This window comes from Musa acuminata, chromosome BXJ2-4 (assembly GCF_036884655.1).
Source record: "Musa acuminata AAA Group cultivar baxijiao chromosome BXJ2-4, Cavendish_Baxijiao_AAA, whole genome shotgun sequence".
Classification (NCBI taxonomy): domain Eukaryota; kingdom Viridiplantae; phylum Streptophyta; class Magnoliopsida; order Zingiberales; family Musaceae; genus Musa; species Musa acuminata.
The window spans coordinates 44,233,821-44,248,049 of record NC_088341.1 but is presented as its reverse complement, the minus strand read 5'-3'; the positions used below and the strand labels follow the sequence as shown (position 1 = coordinate 44,248,049).

At 43.1% G+C, this 14,229-nt stretch overlaps 4 protein-coding genes across 6 annotated transcripts; 2 read left to right on the top strand and 2 right to left on the bottom strand.

Moving 5' to 3' along the window:
• Positions 1-564: 564 nt before the first annotated feature.
• LOC103983381 (uncharacterized) lies at positions 565-7,155 on the bottom strand. 3 transcript variants are annotated; one of them, XM_065106525.1, is made up of 6 exons: positions 6,573-7,155; positions 6,190-6,481; positions 2,425-2,542; positions 2,234-2,352; positions 1,681-1,864; positions 565-942 (listed from the first exon to the last, which is right to left on the bottom strand). In XM_065106525.1, the coding sequence occupies exons 3-6, from the start codon at positions 2,449-2,451 to the stop codon at positions 718-720; spliced, it is 555 nt and encodes a 184-aa protein (XP_064962597.1). In that variant the 5' UTR covers positions 2,452-2,542; positions 6,190-6,481; positions 6,573-7,155; the 3' UTR covers positions 565-717. The 3 variants fall into 3 exon arrangements, with proteins under 3 accessions (XP_064962597.1, XP_064962598.1, XP_064962596.1); XM_065106526.1 differs by adding an exon at positions 1,477-1,582 and having other exon boundaries at positions 2,425-6,481; positions 6,573-7,151; XM_065106524.1 differs by having other exon boundaries at positions 2,425-6,481.
• Positions 7,156-7,502: 347 nt separating this feature from the next.
• LOC135611153 (probable mitochondrial-processing peptidase subunit beta, mitochondrial) lies at positions 7,503-7,853 on the top strand. Its single transcript, XM_065106523.1, has one exon. It carries the CDS (start codon positions 7,503-7,505, stop codon positions 7,851-7,853), a length of 351 nt encoding a protein of 116 aa, XP_064962595.1.
• A 62-nt stretch (positions 7,854-7,915) lies between these two features.
• Positions 7,916-11,634, top strand: LOC135611152 (probable mitochondrial-processing peptidase subunit beta, mitochondrial). The gene is made up of 5 exons (XM_065106522.1): positions 7,916-8,152; positions 9,569-9,733; positions 10,575-10,640; positions 10,745-10,852; positions 11,227-11,634. Exons 1-5 carry the CDS (start codon positions 7,916-7,918, stop codon positions 11,311-11,313), a joined length of 663 nt encoding a protein of 220 aa, XP_064962594.1. The 3' UTR covers positions 11,314-11,634.
• A 400-nt stretch (positions 11,635-12,034) lies between these two features.
• LOC135611151 (expansin-A9-like) lies at positions 12,035-13,292 on the bottom strand. The gene is made up of 2 exons (XM_065106521.1): positions 13,043-13,292; positions 12,035-12,864 (listed from the first exon to the last, which is right to left on the bottom strand). Exons 1-2 carry the CDS (start codon positions 13,173-13,175, stop codon positions 12,257-12,259), a joined length of 741 nt encoding a protein of 246 aa, XP_064962593.1. The 5' UTR covers positions 13,176-13,292; the 3' UTR covers positions 12,035-12,256.
• Between the last annotated feature and the right edge of the window lie 937 nt (positions 13,293-14,229).

Sequence of the window (14,229 nt, the reverse complement as noted above, 5' to 3'; positions counted from 1 at the left end):
GAAAACATCATCATTGTTTGAGAGATAGACACAGAACAAACAACTGAAAGCAACGGAAATGGTCTTAAAATGAAAATTATAGTTCTAAATATCAGCAATATCCCAATTTTTCACAAGACTTGATGAATAATATTTGTTCATAAGTTGGCAAGCCTTATCACTCACAACATTATAGGGTGTTGAAATGATTGACCTTTTTTTTTTTTTACTAGCTAATGACACCAAAATCATATTATGGCATGGGCTTAAAGGGCTATTTTGTCCCATTTTAACTGGGAATTAACGATGGTTAACAAAATAGTTTGAAAAGTGCATTTATAGAAAAAAAAAAAATATAAGGAAAACAATATTTTTAGGCTATCACAAGAGTGAGTGATAAAAGTGTTACATTATGGGCTTGTAGCAATCATTCATAACAATCTCGTGTAAAATTTTCATGATCAAAATAATTGATTACCTTCTACGTAATTTAAAAGGGCTTTTGTCGGTTATAGAGCTCCATTGCAAATTGTAAGAAAACTAAGCTTCGTCTTCACCCAATCCTTTTAGTTGATACTAATAAAATATCATAAATATTACTCAAGAAAAGTATTTATTCTCTCTATTCAACTATTCAGTTGATACAAGGCCTTGAACGAAGCCTTGGTGTTCTATTTTAACTGGAATCTATCTAGTGTAACCAAGGATAAGCTGCAGCATGGTCCATGCAAGTTGACCTTAGACTTTGATCTCATAGAAACAAGTAGATGACACTACAAGACCTTCCACATCGTAAGTGCGCACGAGCTTCTGCCGCTTCTCCGGTGAAGCCATATACATTCCTCCAGGTAATAAGGTCAGCTGGAAGCCTCCATCGAAGGTCACCACCAAGTTGTTGCTTATCGTGCCTGTCCAACGCACGTTAGTGGTAGTGCCACTCTCATTGTTTGTCGAAGTTGTGTCCTGGAGGAACTAGATCAGTTAGTATCCACCGAAGAGAACTAATCTTCATTATCTAATAGCAATAGCACATTCGAAACACATCCTTTCTTTGTATTTGATGGTGCAAATTGTCACAAAAGTAACACTTGATATGAATCTTACATACAGAGGAAGTTTGTAATTTGCAACAAACAAGAAATTATGTAGTCATTTTACGAAAAGTAGAATATCATTAGACAGGCTGACATATTCTGCAGTCTGAATCTGGATTAAATTTCACCAAAGTTGAGTCAGTTTTGAAGGATATACAACATTCTTAGGAAACATGGGCAAGGCTCAAAGATGATATGATAACTGGTAAAAATCTAAAGGTAACTATGATATGGTGTCAAAGATTGCTCTTGCTGAAACATCAGAAAAGAAAATTAGAGCTTTTAACACTATGCTGTGCTTCCTCTTATCGAGTAAGTACATGTCTACCTTAATATGACAGGAAATAGAATCCAACATTTACAATTTTGTAGGATGCAATAGTTGTCATTCAGACAAGCGCACCTGAATCCAACATCTAGATAAAAGGGAGATAACCCACTGGAATGATGTATCAAACAATGTTGTTCAAGATAGTTTCATTCTCAATGCCGTCCACTGTTGCTAGGAACTAAACGTACAACATAAATGTTTAGTGATATAAGCATTATAATTGTCACAAGATGTAATGGTATGTTTTTTAGCAAAAAGATGGCGGCATACACTGACCTCTAAATTCCAAGTTGAAAAAGCAGGCATCTCATTTCCTTGTTCTTCAATAAAAATAACAAGCATTTCAAGAATGCCCTTTGGATCCATTATGTGGAAAGCTCTTGTTCGCATATCTTTCTCCAGAGAATATAGACAATTTTCACAGACAACAGAAGGCCATTTTGAAGGAATCTTCAAGTTTCTGCAAACATGAAAGATATGACCATCAAGATCTTCCAGTCCCATCATGCACTAGCAGCTGAAGAAAACCTTTGAGACTATAAACTCTATGCCAATATAATTGAGAATTGGAGTTCGTGAGTTAGTTTAGAATATCACTGACATGCGATTCTTATCGCCTCGTTCAGAGATAAATCTGTCATTTCTTATGAAAAAAAGAAACCAGTGTTATCATATAGAGAAATTCAAGTACCCAAAGTTAACAAATTAAAGAGTTTTGATTTAGACGATGCTTGCTAGAGTGTTTACCATGCAAACATCCACATACAAAAGAGAAGATTCAATTGACATGAAACCTCAAATTGCAAAATCTAGTCTAAGAGGAAATTACTTGGGAGATTCTTCACCAGTGTCATCTTCTCCAAGCACACCTGCTCTTAGAACAGTTTCCAGCATACCAGCAGTTTGGTACCTAAGAGAAAATGCTTTCTCTCTTGGGAAGAATCCAATCTGCAAATTCACTAATATTATTACTTCACCTGCTATTAAGAGGCAAACTCCATCTAGATAATAAAATAGCACCTGTTGATACTTGTCAATCGTAAACATATTTGTCTCTTTGATCTTATACTCCGCCCATTCAGGTTCATCGTCATATCCTGCAATTGATGTGCTGGAAGAAGGCTGCTTTATGTACAGCCTGAAGAACAGATTAAAGTGCAACTTAGTGCCACTAAACTAATATCATCACATGCGCATGAAAATTAAACTTGACAATAAAAATCTCAGTGGAAAATTAAGATACACCAAACCAATGCATACATATTGGCTTCAGATGTGCACCAAAAATTAAGATACACCAAACCAATGCATACTTATTGGCTTCAGATGTGTACCGAAAGTGCTTGACATGCTCCTCGAGCGTTTCGCTGTAGACGACAATATCGTCCCAAGTAGACGACCATAAACTTATCTAAATACTCCTTGAATAGTTGGTTCATAAGAGTGTAGAATGTGGCCGGAGCATTGGTTAAGTCGAAAGGCATCACCAAGAACTCAAACGCTCCGTACCTGGTCACATAAATAGTCTTCGCTTCGTCGCCTTCAACGATACGCACTTGCCAGTACCCAAACCGGAGGTCGAGTTTGGAGAAATACTTTGCTTTGCCCAATTAGTCGAACAAGTCCGTGATGAGCGGGATGGGATACTTGTTCTTCACCATCACTTTGTTGAAGGCTCGATAATCGACGCATAGTCGGAGGCTCCCATCTTGTTTCTTTTGGAAGAGAACGGGAGCTCCGAATGGTGCTTTGGAACTGCAGATGAGACTACTACTTAGCAGATCATCTAATTGATTTTTGAGTCCTGCCAACTCTGGAGGGGGCATGCGGTTGGGTGGTCTCGCTGGAGGCTTCACTCTTGGCTCCAGCTCGATATGATGATCCACGCCTCTGCGTGGCGGTAGAGTCTTCGGCAACTCGGGTGGCATAACGTCTGTGAACTCCTTCAGAACGTTCGCCATCACAGCAGGTTTATGAATGGCCTCCTCGTTGAGTGGCTCTGGCTTCACAGCAGCCACGAATGTTAATTCGCATTTTCGTACCCCTTTCTTCAGTTGTAATGTCGATATCTATTGGGGGTCCCTGGTTCCTCTCCGAGAGACAGGAACCACACAGGGCTCGTCGCCTCCCATTATACATAAAGAGTTTAAGAACGGCATTGGCATCAACTTCACCACGTGCTTAAACTCCATTCCAAGAATCACTTGGAAGTCGTCCAATGGCACCGCTATCATGTTCGTGCTCCCGCTCCATGTTCCGATCTTGATGGGGATACCCTTTGCTAGCCCGGAGTTCCGCTTGGCCTTCGAGTTCATCGCCTTCATCCGACTTGGGTTCTTCTCCAAGATTAGCCCGAGTCGCTTTGCTTCTCGATCGACAATAAAGTTGTGGGTAGCGCCCGTGTCCACCATTGCACAGGTTGTTTGACCATTGAGCTAAATGTCCACGTACATCAGCTCGCTACTCCCTGCTTTCAATGGCTTTGCCTTCATGTTCTCCCCCACTTGACCCTGCGATGCATTCAATAAATGCATTGCTCCCATTTGGGGACCATGCGACTCATCATCGTCGTTACTGGATTCTGAACTGCTTGAACTTAGGGCGACGACCTTGCCCTTGACTGATTTGGGAGGGTAGATTGAAGCTGTTAAAACATTGAGTGCTTGTTTCTGTGGGCACTCCCTCACCATGTGTAGCCCTCTGCATAAGAAACATCCGCCAGGTTTTGGGGCTTTGCCTTTTGAGCTTGGCCCTTTGTGGGAACTCTTCTTCATTTGTTCACCCCTGGGCTCCTTCCATCGAGAATATTTTGGAGGGCGATTTCCCGAAGATTGTTTCCTTTTCCTCGAGTCCTCCAAGGAAACAAAATCGGTGAGCCTTTCTACGGCCGCACTTGCCCCGATCATATCGGTGACATTCCTTCGATGTAATTCTTGTTGAGCCCATGGTTTTAGGTCATTGAGGAAGCTGAACAGCTTATCCTTCTCGGACATATCATGTATGTCCAGTATTAGCGCAGAAAATTGCTTCACATTGTCTCGGATTGAAGTACTTTGGTGGAGTTGTCTCAACTTCCTCCTTGCGACGAACTCTGTGTTCTCGGGTAGGAACTGAGTTCTCAACTCCTGCTTTAAGTCGTCCCATGTGTCCACTCGACATCGACCTTGTTGGATATCCTCCTAACAGGTTCGCCACCAAATTTTTGCATCCCCGTTCAGATACATGGTTGCTATTGAAACTTTGGTATCTTCAGAATCAAGCATTGTAGCTCGAAAGTATTGTTCCATGTCAAACAAAAGATTCTCGAGCTCTTTTGCGTCCCTAGTACCTCCATAGCAATGAGGCTCAGGTGCCCTCAGGTTTTGTGGCGGTGCAACGAGAGTGTTGCTCCCTCCCGCATTTAGTGCCCTTGTGAGTGCTGTCACTCTAGAAGTGAGTTCCGCCACGACTTCGTGCAAATGTTGCACGGTGTCTTTAGTATCGTCAGTCAGTCGATCGACTAGGGCCTTAACCTTGTTGATTCAGGATTCAGCTTCTTCTTGCGAGCTCTCTACCCCAAGAAGCCTTCGTTGGCCTTGGTAGAGTTCCTCCAAGCTCGCTTCAAGAGCACCCAAGCGGGTTTCCGCCGCTGTGAGTCTCTCCTTATAGCTCTTCTTCCCGGTTGGCGCTCCAAATTACGCATCCTCCGCTCACAGAGAGTAGCCAATTTTTCGTTCTCATGTTCACTGCCACGATCTTTCAAAGCGGCTCCAACGGCGTGAGAGCGAGTTTGCACTTGCAGCCCACCTGCGGCTGCTTGGGGCAAAGGTCCTGTTTGCCCTGCCTTGCTCGATTCGCTACGATGCTTGGTCATGGCAAGATTGCAAAATTACTTCGCTACTTGCTCAAATTGCTTGCCCGCTTTGATACCACAATGTCACGGACTTAGTTAGAATTGCCTAAGTCGTAAGGCACCCTTGCGACAAAGTCACGAAATTAGCTAAAGTTGCCTAAGTCATGAAGCACCTTTGCGCCAACTCCTCAAACTTAGCTGGGATTGCCTAAGTCTTGAGGCGCCCTTGCGACATATGCGTCCGCAAAGGTTCAACCTAGTTGCAACCTCGTACAGGTCCCGAAGGACCTGTAAAACAGAAAGTTGATTAGATTGAAAACGAGCGACGGACAAGTCTCGACGTCTCGCGAAGAGGGAAGCTTTACAAGCAATTCAGCAAGCACCTTGGGTGTAAGAGAGAAAAGAGAGGAAAAAGAAAACAAGGACTTTAGAAGGTAGAATGAACAGTTACAAGTCCACAAACAACTGTTCACCGGGTGCCGAGCGTGAAGGCAAGTTCCCGTCAAGTTAACGTGCGAACTTGTGAAGATTTTTCAACGCCCGACTATATACCGAAGCCCCATCCAGTCCTGTGTCAACCGGGGGATTCTAGGGTGCTGTGATGGTTGACGTTTCGCGTGCAGCCGCAGCTTGCAGAAAACAAGCCGTGGCACGCGAAAACGGAACTGTTTTGGGCAGTTCGACCCGATGCGACGAGCGGTCGTACTGTAGCGCTGTAACCTATTCGAACATGCATTTTACAAGCAAAAACACACAAAACAAAGGCAAAACATACTGTCATGTCTCGGTATAAGCATGTAAAAGTGATGAACGGTTCGTTGAACGAAGTTGTTGTGCATCGGTTGTTGCGGGTGCGCAACGACCGTTCGTGACAATGGGGGATGGGGCCTCCGTATAGTGTCGGGCATTGAACAATCTTCACAAGTTCACACGTTTTCTTGACAGAAACTTACCTTTAAGCCCGGCACTGGATGAGCAGTTGTTTGTGGATTTGCAACTATTCGTTCAACCTTTTAAAGTCCTTGTTTTCCTCCTTTTGGCAAGGTTCGTTACTTCCTCAGTTCCTACAATTTCTCTTCTCATGTCCTCCACAGAATCTCTTTCGATTCCGCAATTCCCAGTGATCTCGATCGCGTCCAGAGACAGCTGGTGCTCTTTGACTACCCACTTATCGATGAAATCCAACGTGCGGACCAGTTCTCTGCTGATCGACCGCTTCCCTTCCCGAACCATCGGGTCGCCGCTCTGCAAGCCAAGAAAACCCACGAAAAATGCCATTAACGAAGCAACAAGCAAAGAGAAATCCAGGAAAGGAGTTAGCTTTCCTCAAACTCACATGGATGACATCCAGTCGAAGGAGAAGATCCATGGCTTTCTCGGTGAGGTATCTGGGATCGACGTGGGTCTCGTCTGAGAGCGCGGATCTACAGGCGGCGAAGGAGACGAAGTGGGAGAGAGATGGGGGAAAGAGGATTCGAGGGCGGCGACGCGGCGGAGGAGGGAATCGATAAGAGGTTGAGCTTGATACTGATAGAACCGCTGCTGCTGCTGCTGTTCATGACGATGATAATGAGGAGGAGCAGGAGGAAGATGATCATCACCGAGTTGATGAATTTGGAAGAAGGAATGCAGTAGTGGTGGGTGTTGCTGGGGCTTAAGGCAGTGACGGTCGGAAACAGTGGGAGGTTTCTGGTATTGGAGGAGCAGGTGGCTGGCCAGGGCTTGGAGGACTTGATCAGATGTGGTCAGATGGGGTGGTGGTGAAGAGTGGATTGAACAGCCGCAGCAGCATCGATTAGTTTCTCGGTGGTGGTGCGAAGGCATCTGGACTGAGAGACGATGGAGATGGGGGCTGTGGCGGACTGGACAAAGGGTCGGGGAGGACAGGAAGTCAACATGTACCCAAGAAGGGTTTCCTGTAACCCCTTCAGGTTTCCGGCAACGCATGAAGTCAGTGGCACATGGGTCCCTTCTGTCTCGAGTGTTAAGACTAACCACATCACCCTTGACAAAACTCCTGGGTGATTCAGTGACGAAAGTTTGCCATTACCTCTGCAATTTCGCACGCTCACTGGGAACGAAGTGCACCCAGCCACCTCAAGACATTAATTATAGCGGGGTCCACCTTTCCTGCCTGGTGTAACCGTGGGTTCCGGCTGAGTCATGTCGGCAGAACTAATTCCCCTTTCTCCCTCACAACATTTGACGATTCGACCCGCCTCCCTCTCCACACTCCCCGTCTCCCTCCCAAACCCAATCCCTAGCAATGGAGCTGCGCAAGCTTCTCACCGTCTCTCGCCGCCCCCTCCTCCTCTCCGGCCGATTTGCCTCCACCTCTGCAGTTGCCGCGCTCGCAAACCCCACCGCCGACGCTCCCTCCCTGGCCAAACCCCCCGTGATGCTCTACGATCGCCTCGCCGAGGCCGTCCGAACCAAGATCAAGCGCCTCGATGACCCCGACCCCCGCTTCCTCCGCTACGCCTCCCCCCACCCCACCCTTGCCGACCATACCCCCATCCTGGCCGTCCCGGAGACCCGCGTCACCATCCTCCCCAATGGGCTCCGCATCGCCACCGACTCTACTCGTGACTCCCGCACCGCCACGGTCGGCGTGTGAATCGACGCCGGTAGCCGCTTCGAGACCGATGAACCAACGGGACCGCGCACTTCTTGGAGCACATGATCTTCAAGGGCACCGAATCGCGGACAGTGCGACAGCTGGAGGAAGAGATTGAGAACATGGGCGGGCATCTGAATGCTTACACATCGAGGGAGCAGACCACCGACTACGCCACGGTGTTGGATAAGGATGTGCCCAAAGCGCTGGAAATCCTTGCAGACATACTTCAGAACTCGTGTTTTGATGAGAAGCGCATTGAGAGGGAGAGGGATGTAATCCTCAGGGAGATGGAAGAGGTATAAGTTTCTAATATTCACCTCCTTTTGATCGTATTTAAACGTCAATATCCAACCAACTTCGATAACTCACAATTCTTATTTTAGGCTAACTATGGTTGTTTACTGTCTCTAGCTTAATCAATTTATTGTTTTAAGTACTGCCATTAGATTTTTTCTTGTATTGAAACTCTTGGAGAAAAATGAAAATAGAAGTGCACTGGGAGTCGGGGGAGGCAAGGAGGACAAGTGCATGGGTTGGTCTTTCATGGTGGCTAAAATCTCTCTAAAGTTGGAGATATGATTATATTTAGTTAACAGATGCAGAACAATAATTTCTATTATATTTCTTTTTTCTCATGTTCTAATTTGAGTTAATTTGTTGGCAGCAAAATCTTATCTTTGACATTAGGTAACTTATAAAAAAACAGTACTTACAATTGAAAATCTCTTGGACTAGTGGCTGCCGATCAAAAAGCAGTACTTATAAGTATTTCTAATCACATGGTACCAGGATCATCATTCCTATCAGGCTGGCATGTGAAGTTTTGTACAACAGATGGATTTAGAAAAGTGGAGAGAGGCTCTGATAGCTATTATTGTCAATAATAGAAGTTGACCAAGAAATGAAGCATTTTGATTCTTATTGATCTTATATCACCTTTTATGGCTCTTAATTTAATTAGGTTTTTATGCCACTTGTGCATAAGTTTGCTAATTATGTTACCATCACATAGGCTAGAAATCTTCCGTTGTTAAAACTGATGTAGCAGGATGCTGGTTCATTTGGCTCATAGCTAAAATCTCCTGACTGTGGACTGAGCGTAACCATTTGTTGCTCCGGACCTTTTTTTGTAGTTGTTGTGTTGATTTGCTACTTCTGCCTTGCAACCCTATTTGATTTTACTGAGGAATATTAAATTAACATTGAGTTTTCTTTGTGAGACACCATTCCCATGTAAATTTGGTATATATGGTGTAAATTATACTACCTATAAACCATTTATGTGTTTCTTTCACCTTGTTAACAGTGAGATAACTTATTTTACTTGATCCGTAACACTTAATTAGCATGTGTTACTAGCCACAGTCTCAAAACTGGGGAAATATTCATGTTTTGCAGAATTTTCTGCAATTTGTTTCTTTCTTTTTGTTTTTCTTTCTTTGGACCCCTTTGATCAGTTTTTTTTTTTTATTATCTCATAGCCAGGTTTTGAAACTGTTTACTGGAATTTAAGTTCCGCATAGGTTAGAATTTCTTTTATGGCGTTATGAAATTGTAATTTAATGGAAATATAGATTGCCTAGATTTTTTTGCTTTTGGCATCATGTGAAGCACTTACTTCAGGAGAACTTTAGTATACTATAGTTGACTTTTACTGGATAGAGCTTTTGTTCATGCAATATTTTAATATCATTTCTTTCTGTCTCATGTAGGTGGAGGGACAAACTGAAGAAGTTATTTTTGATCATCTGCATGCAACTGCTTTCCAGTACACTCCACTTGGCAGAACTATACTAGGACCTGCTCAGAACATCAAGACAATTACTAAAGAGCATCTTAAGAATTACATATCAACTCATTATACAGCCCCTAGAATGGTATGTTTTTTATTAGGCTAGATTAAGTCATCATTCTTGTTTTCTGTACGTACATAACTTAGGTGCCTCCTTGTTTGATGATCTATCCAGTCTTGATTGGTGTGACTTTAATTATTGCAGCAAATGGCTAATGTTTTATATTTATAATGGTTTAGGTCATCTCAGCTGCTGGTGCTGTTAAGCACGAGGATACAGTTTAGGAAGTGCATCTTTCTTGGAATGCATCTGTTATCTGCAAGGGTTCTAACAGCATCAGTAGTGCAGCAAGTTGCGAGTATAAAGGCAACTTTCAAGCCATTACTTGTTAACTTTGTAGCCAGCCTCACCTGCATGTCATTGGCATTTATGATTGCTACAACTAAGGGAGGCATCTGTTACCATCCCTATTGTATCTAAATGCAAGTATTGGGAGGGAAATTTCCTGGATTTAGAGTGTTGATAAGGAACTAACAGAAAATATGCTGCTTAAGATGTAAAAGGTTTGACCTGTGGTCCAAACACCTTTGCCTTTTGAGTATTAGACACGGATACAAGGTTCTTTAAATGGCTCAAAGAAGATTAATAAGTTCTTTTGTTCAAGTGGAGTCGATAAACCACTAAACAACAGCATCTGGACAGTATAATTCGAATGTGTTTGATAAGATCACATGGATATTTCTTCACGATAAGTTATTCACATTCACAAGTTTTGGTTGATTGTCAAGTTGCAATAGAGTATCATGTATCCTGGAACATACAAATTTTTTTGAAGAATATCTCCAATGTGATATATGCAAGGAATGTTGTTTGTTGAATTGTTTTAATAAGTTATAAGCTGCAACTGTTTGATTGTCTTTTACAGCTCAAATCTTCTCTTCAACTTCACATTGATGGTACCAGCCCTGTTGGTGAGGACATTGGTCGTCAGGTAATGATTTTTTCTTTCTCTGGCAGCGTGTTTGTTCAGTCATTTTACTTCAAACGTTTCTATATTTCTTTCCTTGATGTCTTCTTACTTTCTTGTGTTTGCAGATACTTACATATGTCCATAGAATCCCAGTTGCTGAATTTTTTGTGAGGATAAATGCAGTTGATGCAAACACCGTTAAGCATGTCGCTAATCGCTTTATATTTGATCAGGTAAAGCTTACTTTTCTCATTTACTAAAAGATGCTTTATGATTACAATCACAATAAGCATGCCAGAGATTCATAGAAATAAGCAATTTATGGAGCTAAGGGTCCAAATTTGTGTAACCATGAGGCATCACTTTAAGTTACGTAATCACCTGTCTCACATATTTAAGATATAAATTCATTATAAGGCTGATTGGAGAGTCTCAACTCTCAAGTATATCTTAAATCATGTTTGGCCTTGTATGTTTTCATGACACTTCAAAATGAGGTTATGAAAAAGGACGGGTCTATTTTCCTTTGGTATTTGTGGACACTTGGTGGGTCGTTATCATACAAAGAATGGGTCAGCTTATACTGGGTGCTGCCTTGGCCTAGCAGGACGTGGCAATTGCAGCCATGGGACCAATCCAGGGCCTTCCAGACTACAACTGGTTCGGGCGCCGCACATATTTGCTCCGCTATTAGCTGTGCGCTAGTCCTTCAATATTTTCCCAATCATCAGTGTTATCATCCTTGGCCCTTTCTATCCTGGTGGTGATTATGACTACATGCAAGTTTCAGATGTCTGAAAAGATTTTGCTTTTCTTCCACAGAAATGGTGCTGTAACGTTTCCATCAGAAAGCTTGTATAGATTTTTTTTGTTAATAAGGTCTGGTCCAACTATGTTGCCCCGAACGTTTTGCAAAGGATGGTTGTCGTCTTATGATGAACAATGATGTTTATACTTGTATCAATTGTCCAAAAGTCGAGCATTCATTTTTTAGTAAGCTCACTTTTGTGGGTCATATTCCTCCCGTATCCAAAATAATCTCGAGGCATAGATTAAGCGATTAATATTTTCTCTATCGAGGAATCAATTTTACTGTGCATCCGTGACTAGTTTTGTTATTACTCAGAACTATTCTATCCATTTCTTTTGGCCTATGCTAGATATACGATGGCAATGCTGAGACTGCATCTAACCTGATCTGAACGCAACACGCAACCTGTTATTCTCACGACAGATCTCAAGGTGGCAGTTTCCTCTAACGCCGTGAATCATTCGGTTCACGGGATCAGCAGGATCCGTCGTACCCCGTTCCGTAGACTAATCACGGGATCAGCATGAATCTATGTACCCCTATTCACTGGAATCGACGACTAGGACTCCGTGTGCCTGATGACAGAAGGGGAAGTTCGCGTGACTTAAAGAGAATTCGCGTGAATTCTTTGAAACTAAAAGCCGTGGCTTTCATTACAATATGCATGATGGGAGCTCTTAAACTGAAGCAAGGTAATGCAAATATTAAACTGCGTGCAGGAATAGATATGACTTCAAAAGCCAGTGAAGAAGCCCGTGCATGGTCAGGTGGCTTCCTTATATTGTATGTACTAATAGTTTCCCTTGCTTTCTGCTCCAATTCCTCATCAGAATTGGCCGCCTGTATACCGCTGTCCGAACTGCCAGTTCGCTGGAGCGACGTCGACCGACTCCACCGTATTGTTGTCGCCTGTTGTCACCTGGAACGAAAGGCTCTGCCCCACCATCTCTGGCCTGAAACTGAGCTGCCATCTCTGTCCCCACGACCTCGTCATCGGCACCCAGGTGGTGTTGGATCCCCTCACCGACAGGTTCGCCACGTCGCCGGAGCCGGCCACGTTGTACACCAGCACCGAGATCCAGAAGGGGTTCCCCCTGAACTCGAATCCGATGTCGCCCTCCCTGACGCACGGTACTCGCCGGAACTGCACGGGGATGCTGCCCGAATTGTTTGCCTTGGCGATATTCATGTACATGGCCATGGAGAGGTCGAAGTGCTTCTGGGGCGGGTTGCACAGGCTGACGGGTGCCGGCGGGCAAAAGCTCGTCGCCGTCACGATGGTGCTTCCCTCCTTGCACCTGTCGGGTCCCGCTACGCACTTCAACTCGAAGCATGCACCGCACATTTCCCCGTCGTTGAACAGCACCGTGCTCAGCGCCGTGTTCGCCAGCCCGTATCCGTGCTCGAAGAGATTGCCATACCCACAAGTTCCGCCTGTACCAGTACAAAACACATGGTCAGATATCTCTCTCTCTCCCCCCATGAACACGATTTAACTGCAGCAAAATCTCCTCTGCGTGCATGCAGCTCTTGTGATCTGCTCATTGGCCTGAGAGGGGAAGACAACGACATAGGAGCAATAGTAGAAAGAGGGAGAGGCAGCTGAACTCACCCATGGTCGCGTTGCCGGACATGTCGCCGTAGAAAGTGGCGTCGGCAGTGTCCCATGGATCCTGTGCCATCACTGCCATGGCCATGAGAGCAAAGGTCATGACGACAACCACACTGATCGCAGTCATCGCCATCTCCACAAAGACCGTGGTTTCTCCCCCACACAACGCATCAATTTATACACGAGAAATCTCAATCGAGGCGAGTCAATACACGCACCAAGTTTAGGCCGGTGATGAAGGCGGAGGAAACGGATATGAAAAGTCCGGTTGTAACAGCTAATCACCGCATGCATGAAGGAATTTTCGGCAACAACGTGTAACTAATGCTTCTTTGTTGACATATCGGTACTCTCATTGTTTTAAATGATATGTTTGCCCTCCAATCTTAAACACACCATACAATATTCTAAGACCTTAAAATTTTAAATACACCACATATATATATATATATATATATATATATATATATATATATATATATATATATATATATATATGATTTATTTGGTGAACAATTTTTTTTATAATTTAAAACATGAAAATAATTTTAATCATTATGTTGGTTTCATAGACTATTTAGATGGGTTGGAACAACCCATGTGGGTGTGGCGTTCACGGGATGTTATCCGGAGTGAGTCAAACGTGAAAATAATTATAACTTATTCGGTACCCAAGCAATAGCTATCCCAAAATGACTTATAAATAAGAAAAAAATAGTCAAAAGGATGAATGATTGATGGAGAAAATATCATCATTGTTTGAGAGATAGGCACGGAACAAACAATTGAAAGCAACCGAAATGGTCTTAAATAGAAAATTATAGCTCTAAATATCAGCAATATCCCAATTTTTCAGAAGACTTGATGAATACTATTTGTTCATAAGTTGGCAAGCTCTCTAACTTCTATATCAAAGCCTTATCACTCATAAGATTATAGGGTGTTGAAATGATTGACCTTTTCTTTTTTTTACTAGCTAATGACACCAAAATCTTATTATGGTATGGGCTTAATAGGCTATTTTATCTCATTTATAGAAAAAATAGTTTGAGCTTAACGGGCTTAATGGTTAACAAAATAGTTTGGGAAGTATATTTATTGAAAAAAATATAAGGAAAATAATATTGTTAGGCTATAATAAAAGATAAACTGCTCGAGTAATAAAAGTATTACGTCATGAGCTTTTA